The sequence below is a fragment of the Pristis pectinata genome, chromosome 22 (assembly GCF_009764475.1).
Source record: "Pristis pectinata isolate sPriPec2 chromosome 22, sPriPec2.1.pri, whole genome shotgun sequence".
Classification (NCBI taxonomy): Eukaryota; Metazoa; Chordata; class Chondrichthyes; order Rhinopristiformes; family Pristidae; genus Pristis; species Pristis pectinata.
In genome coordinates, this window is record NC_067426.1 from 21146366 (window position 1) to 21159549 (window position 13184).

A 13184-nucleotide genomic window follows, 5' to 3' on the forward strand; every position below is an offset into this window, starting at 1 on the left:
AAATGAAATGTCACCACTCTTATTTTTCACAGTAACTTGAGGATATACATGACCCCTTCTCTGATCCCTTGATAAACTTTTCTGAAAAACGTATCACATAAAGGGGGACCTTGGCTCTAGGTCTCCCTTTAGAAAAAAACCTCACAATTGGATCTTCATGTCTGTCCACTCAGACGTTTCATTATGAGTGGTAACTGTCCTGTTGAGGATGCGGGTGTATTTTCCTGGCTTTGAGAAGGTGGCGCTGGTCAGTACATTACGCACTGGGAGAATTCTTGCGCATCTTTCAGGCGCTGCTTGATTCAGGGCCCGAAAAATGTTTTGAGCTGTCGCCGTCTTATCCTTTCCACCAACATGGCGGTAAGAAGACGAGAGGAGGTTATGGTTTCCCGTCACTGCGGTGAATTTCAAGGAGGATCCGAGTTTGAGGGGAATTTTTGGTCGCATTTTACCTTTAGTTTCAGGCGGAAGAAAAGCTCCTGTTCTGGCAGTTTGTGGAGGCCAAATTAGGCCACAGATAACGCGACAGTGCCTCTGTTGCTAGGGGCAACGCCGGTTACTGTTGCTAGTGTGTTTTGCTCCATGTTTAGACTTATGCCTTCTTATCGGGAGTAGTGTTTTATGTTAGGAGGGAAAACAGTGACTTCGGGTTTGGGAGGGGGAGGTGGTGGTGGAGGAGGAGGAGGAGGAGGAAGAAGAAGAACGCAGCATTTACAATAAAGACACGTTCTCATCTTGGTGGCAAAAAATTGGTTTAAGGAGCATTTTGGTGCGTCAGGCAATGAGTAGATACATCGACTTTTGTTTAAATCTCCATGCATTTACTTAGACGTTAGGAACAGGGGACACTAAGATAATAAAAGTTAAATCAGTAACTTCTGTTTACGTAAGCAGCAAAGTGAACGGTTCGGGCTGTAGTAGTTTGGAAAGGATGGGAGTGTAGAGAAATGTAATTCAATATCTGTTTAGTAATATGGGAGTTATTTCTCCTCTCCCAAGGATGCAGCTTTTGTTCTGCTATATAATAATCACACTGGAGGGACTTGAGGACATAAATTAACCTCTAGTTTAAATTTATATTTGGTATTAGACTGTCTTTTCTTAAATAGTGACGTTTTGATGCAAGATTTTAAGGGGTTTCAAAATGATTTTGGCTGGGAGTTAAGTGCATGAGGATCTGCTTGGATGTGTGGATTGCTTGGCTCTTGTTCATAGTGGTTTGGATTTCAGTTCTTTTAGTACTGTTGTAGGCGACTCATTTGTACACTACAAGTTCAGTTTCAGAATTAAAATAATGTATTAATAGGAATTGAATTTTTGTGTTTTGTCTTTTTACAGCAGTGATCTATAACTTGATGAAAGGTCTACATTTTATAAAAGCTTAAATTCAGCTTGCCTAAATGGGAAGCTGATTTCCAACAAATCTTGTAAACTGAAACTTTAATATTGAAGAACATTTACAACTTGAAATGATACAATTTGACTCCTCCATGAAAATGGCTTTTATCCATTTCAGTTAACTATAGACAATTTCTAATGTAAGAAGGGCAATGCTTGTAGTTTAAAAATTAACATACCTAGGGATGTAAGAAGTAAATAATCCTATTAGCTTCTGCAAATTTTTAAGACCACCACGTAAACTGTTTGAAATTATTACATCGAATATCAGCATAATGCCATTTTTAAAATAACATGTAGTAAAATTTGACTCTGACTATGGAGCAGTGACATCAAGTCTACCAAAATTATAATTCAAGCTGATTTTCTGAACTTTGCAACATGTGAAATTGAGGAACTTGTGGTTCTGTTGTAAAATTTATTCAGTGTACAAGTACCAATATATAACATTATAGAGTCACAATTTGTTCTCACCATCAATGACATACCTGTAATAGCCTGTACTTCATTCAAATGTCATTTATCTGAAAATGCTATTTTTAGCCAGTTTGTTTACATATACCATGTGAAATTTCTAATTATATCTTAAAGTTGAGGATGATGTAGAAAGATCTTCCATACATTCACTATAATGTGTACTGAAACCCTACTGGCGTTTGCTATTGTAACTTATTAAGGGCAAGTACAGAGGCAAAATCACAAAAGATATTTTTTAGCAGAGGAGGAAAAAAAACTGTTATTAATGCTATACTAGTCAGCTGTAAACCCTTTAATGCCAGTGAAATAAATATTGGTTTCTAAAGAGATCCTGTATTTTAGGACCAGAGTGAGAAGAAAGAAAACCCTATGCGTGAGCTTCGCATCAGAAAGCTCTGTATGAATATCTGCGTTGGTGAAAGTGGTGATCGACTTACTCGAGCTGCCAAAGTGCTCGAGCAGTTAACGGGCCAAACACCTGTGTTCTCCAAAGGTGTGTTGAGCTTTATAAGACTTACAAGACAATTTGATGAATTTACACTTACTATACAAATCTGTTTCAAATGATCTCTGTTGATTTAAAATGTACTGATGAATAAAATTTATCCTCCATCAGCTCGCTACACTGTGAGATCTTTTGGCATCAGGAGAAATGAAAAGATTGCTGTTCATTGTACAGTCCGTGGTGCTAAAGCTGAAGAAATCCTGGAAAAGGGCCTTAAGGTAAGTTGTTCTACTTCAATTCATAATTGTTAAGATAAATCATTTTTACTTTATTGAAAGGATGGATGAACTTTTTAATTTTAAAAGGTTTTTTTTCCCTTTACAATTTTTTGGGTACAATTTCTATTTGCTTTAATGATTTGACCTATGATCTGTCCAGCCATGAGTTGGGTTGTATGTGAATGACTGGGACATAACTGTCCCTTTATGTGGAGGGACTCTTCTTGAAATTGTCATCTCCAAATGCTGGTTATAAGTGCCCAGTGTTTGGGGTGTGGATATGAATTTGTCCCACTAATGAGGGTTAATAATACTGTGAATCCAGTTTTTTTTGGAAATTGTAGCAAAAATCGTCAATGGAAGTAATTGCTGTAATTTTGGTTTCTCATTCTTTTCAATGAAAAACCAAATACTTGTTACCCACATCTTCACTTACGTAAAGATCTTTATTAATTTGACTAATTACAATATGGAACTTATGATTTTTCTCATTGTATGAATTAAGCATGATTTGTTGCTCATAAAATTATGCATAACTTTCTAGTACACTTGCATTAACTTATAGCAGTTCATTCACAAAATATGCACTGCCTTGTATTTCTTGTCATACACTTTGTCTGATTGTAAAGACAATTGCTGCAGATAGCTTAAAGGCACAAATTCTTAAAACTGATGTAGAATTTCATTTCCAAAATTATAAAATATAATTTTATGCTATGTGCTCAGATTGCATTACTTAAGATTTAATATATAAGGAATATAATACAAGGTGTATCTGTCTGTCCAATCGTCTTTGGAACTGAATTCTGGGGCAGTCATTAACAAAGAAACTTTGATTTGGACACCTTGCATCCATGTGCAAAACCCAGGTTTTTTTTTGCTACTTCAAAATATCTCTATTGTTTTCTTTTGATTTTTTAGATCCTCTAATTTAAATGAAGTATTCTTTTTAAACTATAGTTTACCTAGAAATCTAACTTGAGTAGCTTTTCAAAGAACGGTAGATTTTTATCTCTTCCAAAAGAACTTATATACTTAAAATTGACAGTTATCTGTTGATCATCTGTTGCGAAAATGAAGCATTAGAGGAAGCTCTTTTTTAATATTTTTCTTTTTTTTTCACCTACAGGTTCGTGAATATGAGCTGAGGAAAAACAACTTCTCCGACACTGGCAACTTTGGCTTTGGTATTCAGGAGCATATTGATTTGGGTATCAAGTATGACCCAAGCATTGGTATCTATGGTTTGGACTTCTATGTGGTATGTCCCATCTGCTACGTGGCTGCCTGTTAGGATTAAAACATTTGAGAGAATGTGATTTTAAATGTGCTACTCAAAACTATTTCCCCCTTGTGAGACATTCTTCCTAACCCAGCTTCATCGACTCCAAGCCAAGAACTTCTGTTACCAGGTCACTTTCAGTGCTGCTGTCAATAAAGTAAGTAAAAAAAAAATCCACAAAAAAGTAATAAGTAAAAAAATCCACAAGACAATCTGGAACTCTTTTTATAATATGTTTCCAATAGCTGCCATTCTGCAGCTGGTGCACTGGTGTGATAGGTGAGGGATTCGGTTAACTTGTGCTTGTCAATAACCTTGGTTTAGGTTAAATTATGCATGAACATCGTGTTGTGAAGAACTTGCAGTTTTTCCATGGCTTTTAAATTTGTAGTTCTTGGTCAGGGAAAATTGCAAAATGGACCATTTTCTAGGAACGCAACCCATCCCCTGAAATGTGGGGTCGCTATCTCAAAGAGATCACCTCTCATTCATCTAATCTCTGGTTAGTATGTACCAATTTTACATAGTCTTTCCTTGAGGATAACCCTTCATCCCAGGAATTAGTCTAGTGAATCTATGGTGCATTGACTCCAAGGCAAGAATATAGATATTTAGGTTTGAAGATCAAAATTGCACAATGTATTTCAGATGGGGTCATATTAATTTTTTATAATCTCAGCAAGACTAACTTATTTGCTGTACCTGCAAATTTACTTTTTGTATCTCATTAGCCAGCAAGGATCAAGCCTTAGTCCTTGGCCCTGAGGTCCAAAGTTTCCTGGTGCTGATATTTTTGTACCAGTGTAGCTGTCTTATGAGAATCAGCTGAGCTTGTTGTGATGATTGCTGCTTGCTTGCTGCCTTTAGTCACAAAAGAAGAATGGCTACTTGGACATGGTAACAGATCAAATTTGGCTTCTTTGGAACTGCACTTGAGCAAAGAGTACATGCCTTCAGGGGAGAAAATTGGTGAGAAAGGGAAAATATATGATGGGTAGGTAATAATATGTAAACCATGGTTTTACCTTTTATCCAACCAACAGTTAGTGACATTTGATGGGAGAATGGAAGATACTGTTACTCAAATCTTTTCAAATTGATTAGAGTTGTAGTATGCTATACCACTGGGTCATATGCTGTTAGTTGCCTACAAGCAAACGATGATGAAGCTACTCACAACTTTGAAATAGTTTGAGTCATAATTTGCTGTGGCAGGGCATACAATGGTGTCTGTTCTTAATAGCTTTTGGGGAGACTCTGGTGGTTTCAGGACATATTGGTGGAGCAAGCTGAAAGCTACAATGAAGGTAGACATCCTGCAAGTGTCCTCTGGATCCTACTGAAGAAAAGTAGGAACACTTAAAATGTTGTCAGTTATTTTGTTCAACTAGACCTATCTGCTGTAAACCTATTCCTGTTCCATTTTATATATATTTTTAAATTAAAATTTCTTAAATGCTTACACAGTCCTTACATTTTGGAGTATCTTAGTGACCATTCATGCCAATGTTCTAATCATATGTTGCGAAACCATGTTGTTCACGCGTGGTGGATAAAAATGTAACTTCTTCTGATTAACTATCCACTTCAAAAGCCATAGTTTTGTAAACACCTACTGAATTGTCCGTAATCTTTTCTTGACAAAAGCATTGACATTTCTATGACCTATAATACTTCCTGTACATGTACTTTCTATCTGTTACCATGTTTTTAAAGATCTATTAATGTATTATCAAATATTTAATTTGGCTTTTAACTACCCACTATCCTGTCCAGTCCACCTTCTCCAGATCTTGTACATTCATCTTCCTAGGCTGGTGCTTCATTTGCTTTTAAATGATTTATCTTCCTCTTTATCCATGAAATCCACAGCCTTTGACATGTCCTTACTATTCCAAAGAAGAGTAATCAATGAATCGCTTATTGTCCTATGTTGAACTATTTTTTTCTAGTCAATTTCTGGACCACATTCCATTGAAGTTGATTACCAATATTCTTGATTACAGATCAAATAATAAGAATTAAATATACAGTTTGTGAGGCAGCCAATTTCAGACAGTTTCTGTTTAAGCATTTCCTACAATAAAAACTTGTTCTGTTGACTGCATTCAAACCCTAATTCTCATTTAGTCCACATTACCATGTTTTTGCTCTACCTTAACATTTATAAATTGGTTTATTTAGTTGCTGTTTTCATTCCATTGTCTTCAACTTGCCTTCATTTTACCTAAGGGAGTTCCTTGCTCTTTCTCTTGTACTGCCTCTGTTGTCTATATATTCAACGATTTTTCCCATTCACTATATGCATTCATATTTGTTTCTCCCTCACTTCATTAGCTTTAATCCTCACTAGAACCTCTATTTACCAACTGAAATCATTGGTGTTTAATTGCTTTGTTCAACCCATCTTCTTTGTAATTTCCCACTGCCTGAGAATGCTCACTCCTGACAGATTTACGGAAAATTTTTACTGACACCATTAGAACTTTCCCTTTGCCTACAGACTACTTTGGGTGTGACTCCTGTCTCTTCTCGTTTTGTAGGTTTTGGGTAGACCAGGCTTCAGCATTGCTGATAAAAAGCGTAAACGTGGCCGCATTGGAGCTAAACACAGGATCAGCAAGGAGGAGGCCATGCGCTGGTTTCAGCAGAAGGTACCTTAGCTTTTGAAATTTAAGTCATTGGTCCGGATTGTCTTTGCAAATTTAAATTTGTATCTGAGACATTTCATTTTCTAATGCTTTCCTTTTCTTTCTTTGTTTACAGTACGATGGTATCATACTCCCAGGAAAATAAATGTGTTTTGAAACTATCAATAAAGGAAAAATCTAATCAATAATTATTTGTTTTTAGACTAGTGAGCATCATTGTAACTTGGATTGGGCAAAATGTTAAATGTCAAATGTACTACTTGCTTACATTATCTATATGCTTAAAATGTACAGAATAATTACATTACCATGTCCAGTGATGGGTCATTTATCACATTTTGGTAAGTGCAAGCCTTTAAGGTATTTCACCTCAACAGCCCTATATGCCTTCTCATGTGCATGTGTTTAAATGCCATCAATCAGTCCCTCATCCAAATGCTCATTCTTTAAGTAAAAGCCTAAACACTTAAGTCAATTTTCCAGTTATGCATCCTCAACATAGTCTTGTCAACATAGAACATAAAACAGTACAGCACAGGAACAGGCCCTTCAGCCCACAATGTTGTGCTGAACTAATTAAACTAGTAATTAAACACCTAACTAAACTAATCCCTTCTGCCTACACAATGTCCATATCCCTCTATTCTCTGCACATCCATGTGCCTATCCAAGAGCCTCTTAAATGCCTCTATTGTATTTGCCTCCACTACCAGCCCTGGCAGCACAGCTGTGAGAGATTATCCACTAGGAATAGGACATTTTGAGCTTTGTAAATGTGATTTCCTGATTATGCTCTTGGTGAGGAGGGAGGTGCACCGTGAATTCATAATTGGGAACATTTTTAATGTCAATGGGCAATTCAGCACAGAAGAACTTTACTTCTCAAGTCCTATCCTCTCACCATCTGGATTCACTAGATAGCAAATGATTGGAACTGACACTGCCACCTCCTGTGCTGAGGTTAGTGCAGTATCATACCTTGATAGCTATCTTATTTGAAGGTAAGATGAACTTTATTTAAGAAGGTGTGAAGGGGAAAGAAAATAAGCTTCTGGGAAGAGTTTTTTAAAACAGGTGGAAATTATATAGAGAGTGTCATGTTATGATGGAATGAGGAAGGAGCTGGTTGATACATGAAGCCTAAGATCGGAACATCATGGTGTACCCTCTGATATTGGCCTTTTATTCTATCCACCAGGTCTTGAGATGCTAGAACTGGCTCTACTTTCCTAGATTTCTGTGCTTTCATTTCTCTTTTACCCATATTCCTTTGGTCTCTTATGGTGCTTTTTATTTTCTAACTGTTATCATAAACATTCATTATCACTTTCTAACCATGTTGTAAACATTCTGTTTTCCAGCATTTTGTTATTTTTATCCTTTTAAAGTAAAACACTATCCATAGTTTCTGGTTCTAACAGAGTGCACATCCAAAATATTAATTATACTGTTCTGAGGGTTTCCAATACTTTTTAATCTATCCAATATTGGTTCATTTCACAGAGAATTTTTAAAAATGTTTCATTTCAATCTGTTGGCAAATTAAGAGATTTTTAAGTGTATGGTATTACGGTATGTAAAATCTATCAATGCTAGGGAAGTGACAAATACAATGAAAGCACAATGTTTACCATTTATATACTTTTATTCACACAAATAGTAAATCACTTTTTATGACAGTGAATATGCAAGGAGACAGACATTTCTGTAATGGATCAAGGCAATTTTCTTTTAACTTCAACAAACCATTGTTACTTTCACTACCGTTCACAAAACCTTTATTGACGTCAGTCACCAACCTGTCTACCAGTGTTATACAAAGAGTGGAATTGACTCTCTCTGGTGAAAAGTGGAGATTGGAAAAATGCAACTTGATTTGACTGGCTGAAACCATTCCATTCAATCATGTTGGAGAAATTTTGGTGGTGGTGGTGGGGGTGAGAGTACTTCAGAATTATCTTACTTTTGTTTAACTAAGATTTCAATGAAATAATCTTATCATTCTAAAATTAGGAAGTCTGTCAGGGTTCAATCATGTTATTTTGTATATTTGTTCCATATTCATTTCCTCTCATGGGTAATACCTCTGTTGTCTTCTGAATTAATATGGTAGCAGTAGTAAATTGAAAACCTATTGGAACAGAAGTGCCAGCAGTTTTCAGTAAAAGCTTCAGTAAGAGTGAAGCTCTTACTGAAAATAGTTCAACTGGTATCAAACATTTGTTTTACAGTGGCAACTTTCTTGAAGAGATATCATGCAGCTGACTTCTTTTTGATTATTTATTCTGCATTATTTACTCTGCACTTACCTGATTACTGAAGGCCACAGTCAAGCCTTGACTGGGTCTCAATACATCAAAACCAAGTTTGCAACTGAATGTTAGATTGGTAATTTAGAGTAGTTCTCTGCAATGTTTCTCCTCCAACCAGTTTAATTTCTGGGAAACCCATACCTGGCAATTTCCAGCAACGATAATATTTTATAATTCACTAATCTACTGTTTTTGATGTACATTGCAAGGCTATTTGAAATGTTTGTAACACTTTTTTGGTAAAAGAAACTATCAACTGTATTGCCTTTTAAAAACACAACACTGGATGTCAGCTTTCATTAACAAGCAAACTATCATTAACCTTTTTCAGTGACCTTTCTTACTCTCTTACATTAACTTAAACATTTTTAACTACAACATCTTAAAACTGCTCAAGATTCCATTAACTTCACTGTCATCTTTCTAAAGCCTCTTGCCTTTTCTTAAAGCCAACAGAAAAGCTTTTCACCACCAGCACAGTTTGACAGTCTTCACGTTTCTGAGATCCGGATAGAAATTACAATTGCTAGTAACTAAACTTGAAATTTAATTATATTCCAAGCTAAGTTAAGTTAAGTGCAATTCTAGAATCAATAAAAGCCTTAATTTTCATGTTCTATGTGTAACATACGCCATTTCCCCACATAGCCATCAGGTTGTTCAGGATTTTGGTGTTACTATCTGTTAATATGATGGAAATCCCAAACTTCCTGACAGGACTTTGCTGCTGTCATTCTGAATGTGCTGTGACAAATGTGAAGTGAAGCATAAACTTCCTGCAATTTCCTAGGAGTTATGCTAGAAAATCTGCCCAATCAACAATGATTCCGTTCATTTAAAATAGAGAGGCAAGTTTTTGGTAAGGTAATTTACTTTTTAAAATTTAATTGAAATAAATATGTTTTCATCTTTATAGTATGTTTAAGATTTTAATGTCAAAGTATCTCTGGGATTTATGGTTGGATCAGGTCAAGATGTTCTCCCTGGGGATCCAGTTGTGGCAGGGGCAAGTAGATGAATCACTTGCAGCTCCCAGCAAATACTGGGCCAACAAGTATCTTTTTTTGTTTTGAAGTACATGCTGTGCTATTAGCCATACTTTCTTCATGTCATGTCTAAAAAAACCTCTTAAATTTTAGACTTGATTTTGTCTTTGTTCTGCATTTTAAGGGAGGGGATTAGACTGGGCTCAAGCATTTGCCACTGTTGGTATATACACCACTTCTCATTTAAGACAGAAGTTGCAATATTGCAAACAGAACATGGTAGGTCCTACCATTTTTTTGTTCCCCTTCCTATAGTTGTTTAGCATTTTGTGTAATATTTTAGCTCTGAACCAATTATTTCACTAAAGCAAATTCAGGAGTCTTTATCTTAAATGTGCAATATGATGAATAGTATTTCACTTGCCACATATTTGTTTAGATATTTTGAATTTGCTATTGTTTGACCTCGAAAACCACATGTCCCTCCTTTTTATTCATGAATTGTTCTTTGCCCTATATGGGTGCAATACAAGAGCAGTAATGTTAAACTTGTATAGTTTATTTCAACCTCAGTTTTCATTGTTCTTCTGCTTTATCTGAATCAGCCTTGTAGCTTAGCTTTACAGCTAAGTTTCATTTTATTTCTACCTAGGGACTAGCTCTTCAGCTCAATCCCTATTACTATTGGATGAACCACATTTACAGATTCAATAAAAAGTGCAGTTCTATGTGGGCACAAATCTTCATACTTGGCCATTTAGATCTCCTATCCTCCCTATTTTTTTTATTGGGATTCATAATTATAAGTACAAATTATGTGCTGAAAATACCTAGTAGGTCCAGCAGCATCAGTGGACAATGGAAGGCTGGGTTAATATTTCAGGTACATGACTTTTCCTCTCCCATCTCCTTACTTGTATCTTGAAAATCAAAATCTGCAGATAATGGAAATTTGAAATAAAACAAAGTGCTGGGAATACTCAGCAGGTCAGTCACCATCTGAGAAGGGAGGAAAAACAGATATCGTTTTTGGTCAATGATCCTTCATCAGAACTGAGAAAGGAATGTGTTTTAAGTTAGGGATGGTAGAGGGGATTTGGAGAGAACAAAGGGAATGTCTCTGATAGGGTGGAGACCAAGGTTGTGCGATTGAAGCAATGTTTTTGGATTCATTTAGTTAGCAGATGAATGAGGACAGTAGGGGAGAGAGCAGAGATTGTGAGATGCAGAGCAGTTTTTGAAAATCTGAAACAAAAGAAATTGCTGGAAATACTCAGCAGATCAGGCAGCATCTGCGGAGAGAGAAAAACAGATGTGATGCTATCAGTGGGTGAGCTTGCATCAGAGCTGCTCGGTTCTCATAAAAACAGAAAAGGCTGGTTATTCGAAAACATTGAACTCCGTGTTGAGCCCAAGGTCTGCAACGTGCCTAGAAAGAAAAAGAGGCATGAGCTTGCATTGGGCTTCATTGGAAAAGTGGAGGAAGTTAAAGCCAGAGTGGGATGGAGGATTGAAGTGACAAACTACTGGAAGCTCAGAGTTGCCTGTTACTTTAATTCTCATGCTCGCCTTTCTGTCTTTGACCTCCTGCACTATTTCAGTGAAGCCCAGTGAAAGCTTGAGGAATTGGATCTCCCTTTCCATCACAGTGAATTCAACAATTTCAGATAGCTAGCCTTTCCTGTTTATAGGAGAACAGTTCTGATGCAAAGTCACCTAGCTATGGCATTAACTCTGATCACTGGCAACTGTTCTGCATCCCACAGTTACAGCATGTTTTTTTGTGCTTCCTTCTCTCTCTCTCTCTCTCGCTCTCTCTCGCTCTGCTCTCATTCATATCTATTAATTTTGTTGACTTTGGAAAAAGTTGCATCACCAGTCCAACCTTGACCTCCACCCTATCACAGACATTCCCTTTCTTTTCTCTAATCCTATCTCTTGTAACTTGAACCATGTTTTCTCAGTTCTGATGAAGAGCTATCAACCTTAAACACTATCTCTGCCTGAATTACTGTGTATTTCCAACACAGTTTTGATTTGTGTCTTGCCTTTCTGAATTAAATTGCACCAAGGAAACAATGGATTTTTCAACACTTTTTTAAAATAAACTATTTTAAGGTAGAAAGAAAACTCCTTTCAGTTTTGGGGATGGGGGTGGGTGGGGGGAGTATAAAAGGAGGATAACATCTGAATCACTTTTCTGTTCATACTCTCTGTTCTTTCAAGCTAACTGTAGTTATACGTTCAAACTTCAGGTGATTTACAGCATCTTCCCGTTTTCCATAAACAGTGGACTTAGCACAACATACCCTCCCTTCCTACTACAAAAATGTTGATTGCAAATATGTCTTCCTTAATGCTGTTTTTTCACAACCTTGTTCTCAGAAAGATGGTCAAACTCGACAGCCCACGAGATTCGCACTTTTACCTCCATACAGCCAATAATGCATCTTGTTTAAATGATCGCTGATCTTTTAAAACAAACTCTATAAGACTCAATTCGCCCGAACAACTCGTTCTTTAAATTGTTGAACTTTCATCTTATTCTTTGATTTTTGATTGATAAATTAAAATGATCAACAGAAGTAGTACCTTTAAACCTTCGCAGCTGTTTTGACTGTACCCAGTGAGGTTGTCTAAACGCTGTCAGATGTTCAGCAAAGCCATTTAAAGGTGCTTTTGGGAGAGGCACGGTCATCACCATTCAGCAGAAGTTAAGACCTTACCTTTTGCGTACAAACGCTCACTATCTCAGAGATGTTTAAAAGGGAGAATAAAATCGACGTGGATATTCCTTTTCTGACTTCCAAGTTGGAGACGTAAAGGTACGTTTTAAACGCAGTCTACATTTTGTAGGCTCTTCCTCACTCGGGCTGGTTAATATTGATGCAACTTTACCAAGTCTGAATTCCAGAAGTAAAACTGTTCTTGTTCTCCGCATACAAGTCATAATGGAATCAAAGAATACATTTGATAGTAGTTGTCCGTTGTATGATTGTGTCTTAGAGGATACCATGGCCAGTGAACCATTCAATTTGATAAATAGATATGTCTTGGCTACTCACACTACCTTCATGGGAAATATTTGATGAAACTTGTTTTGAGAATGAAAATATCTCTGCACTTCACAATGTTGGGGCACAATTGGGGTAAGGAAAAAAATGATTTGCCAAACACTTTCGTACAGATAAACCTTTGTATGTCATAAGACAGCCACCCTCTGCTTCAGCCCAATCTAGGATATTATTCATGGAATGGGGCAGGAATGGTGCAGTAACGTAGGGTTTGGATTCCTGAGTGGATCTTGAACACTGGGTGTGTGGGGAGGTTTTTTAAAATTAAAACATGTTGTTCA

At 36.6% G+C, this 13184-nt stretch overlaps 1 protein-coding gene across 2 annotated transcripts; it reads left to right on the forward strand.

Annotated features, from left to right (window-relative positions):
- The first annotated feature begins 263 nt into the window (after positions 1 to 263).
- rpl11 (ribosomal protein L11) lies at positions 264 to 7598 on the forward strand. 2 transcript variants are annotated; one of them, XM_052036175.1, is made up of 6 exons: positions 264 to 360; positions 2218 to 2368; positions 2492 to 2598; positions 3728 to 3859; positions 6424 to 6534; positions 6647 to 7596. In XM_052036175.1, exons 1-6 carry the CDS (start codon positions 355 to 357, stop codon positions 6674 to 6676), a joined length of 537 nt encoding a protein of 178 aa, XP_051892135.1. In that variant the 5' UTR covers positions 264 to 354; the 3' UTR covers positions 6677 to 7596. The 2 variants fall into 2 exon arrangements, with proteins under 2 accessions (XP_051892135.1, XP_051892136.1); XM_052036176.1 differs by lacking the exon at positions 264 to 360 and adding an exon at positions 382 to 400 and having other exon boundaries at positions 6647 to 7598.
- Positions 7599 to 13184: the final 5586 nt, after the last annotated feature.

Bases quoted from the DNA above. Each gene is read 5' to 3' on its own strand.
- rpl11 (XM_052036175.1), top strand. The intron at 2,369-2,491 runs GTGTGTTGAGCT...ATCCTCCATCAG, and splicing joins AACACCTGTGTTCTCCAAAG to CTCGCTACACTGTGAGATCT. The intron at 3,860-6,423 runs GTATGTCCCATC...CTCGTTTTGTAG, and splicing joins ATGGTTTGGACTTCTATGTG to GTTTTGGGTAGACCAGGCTT.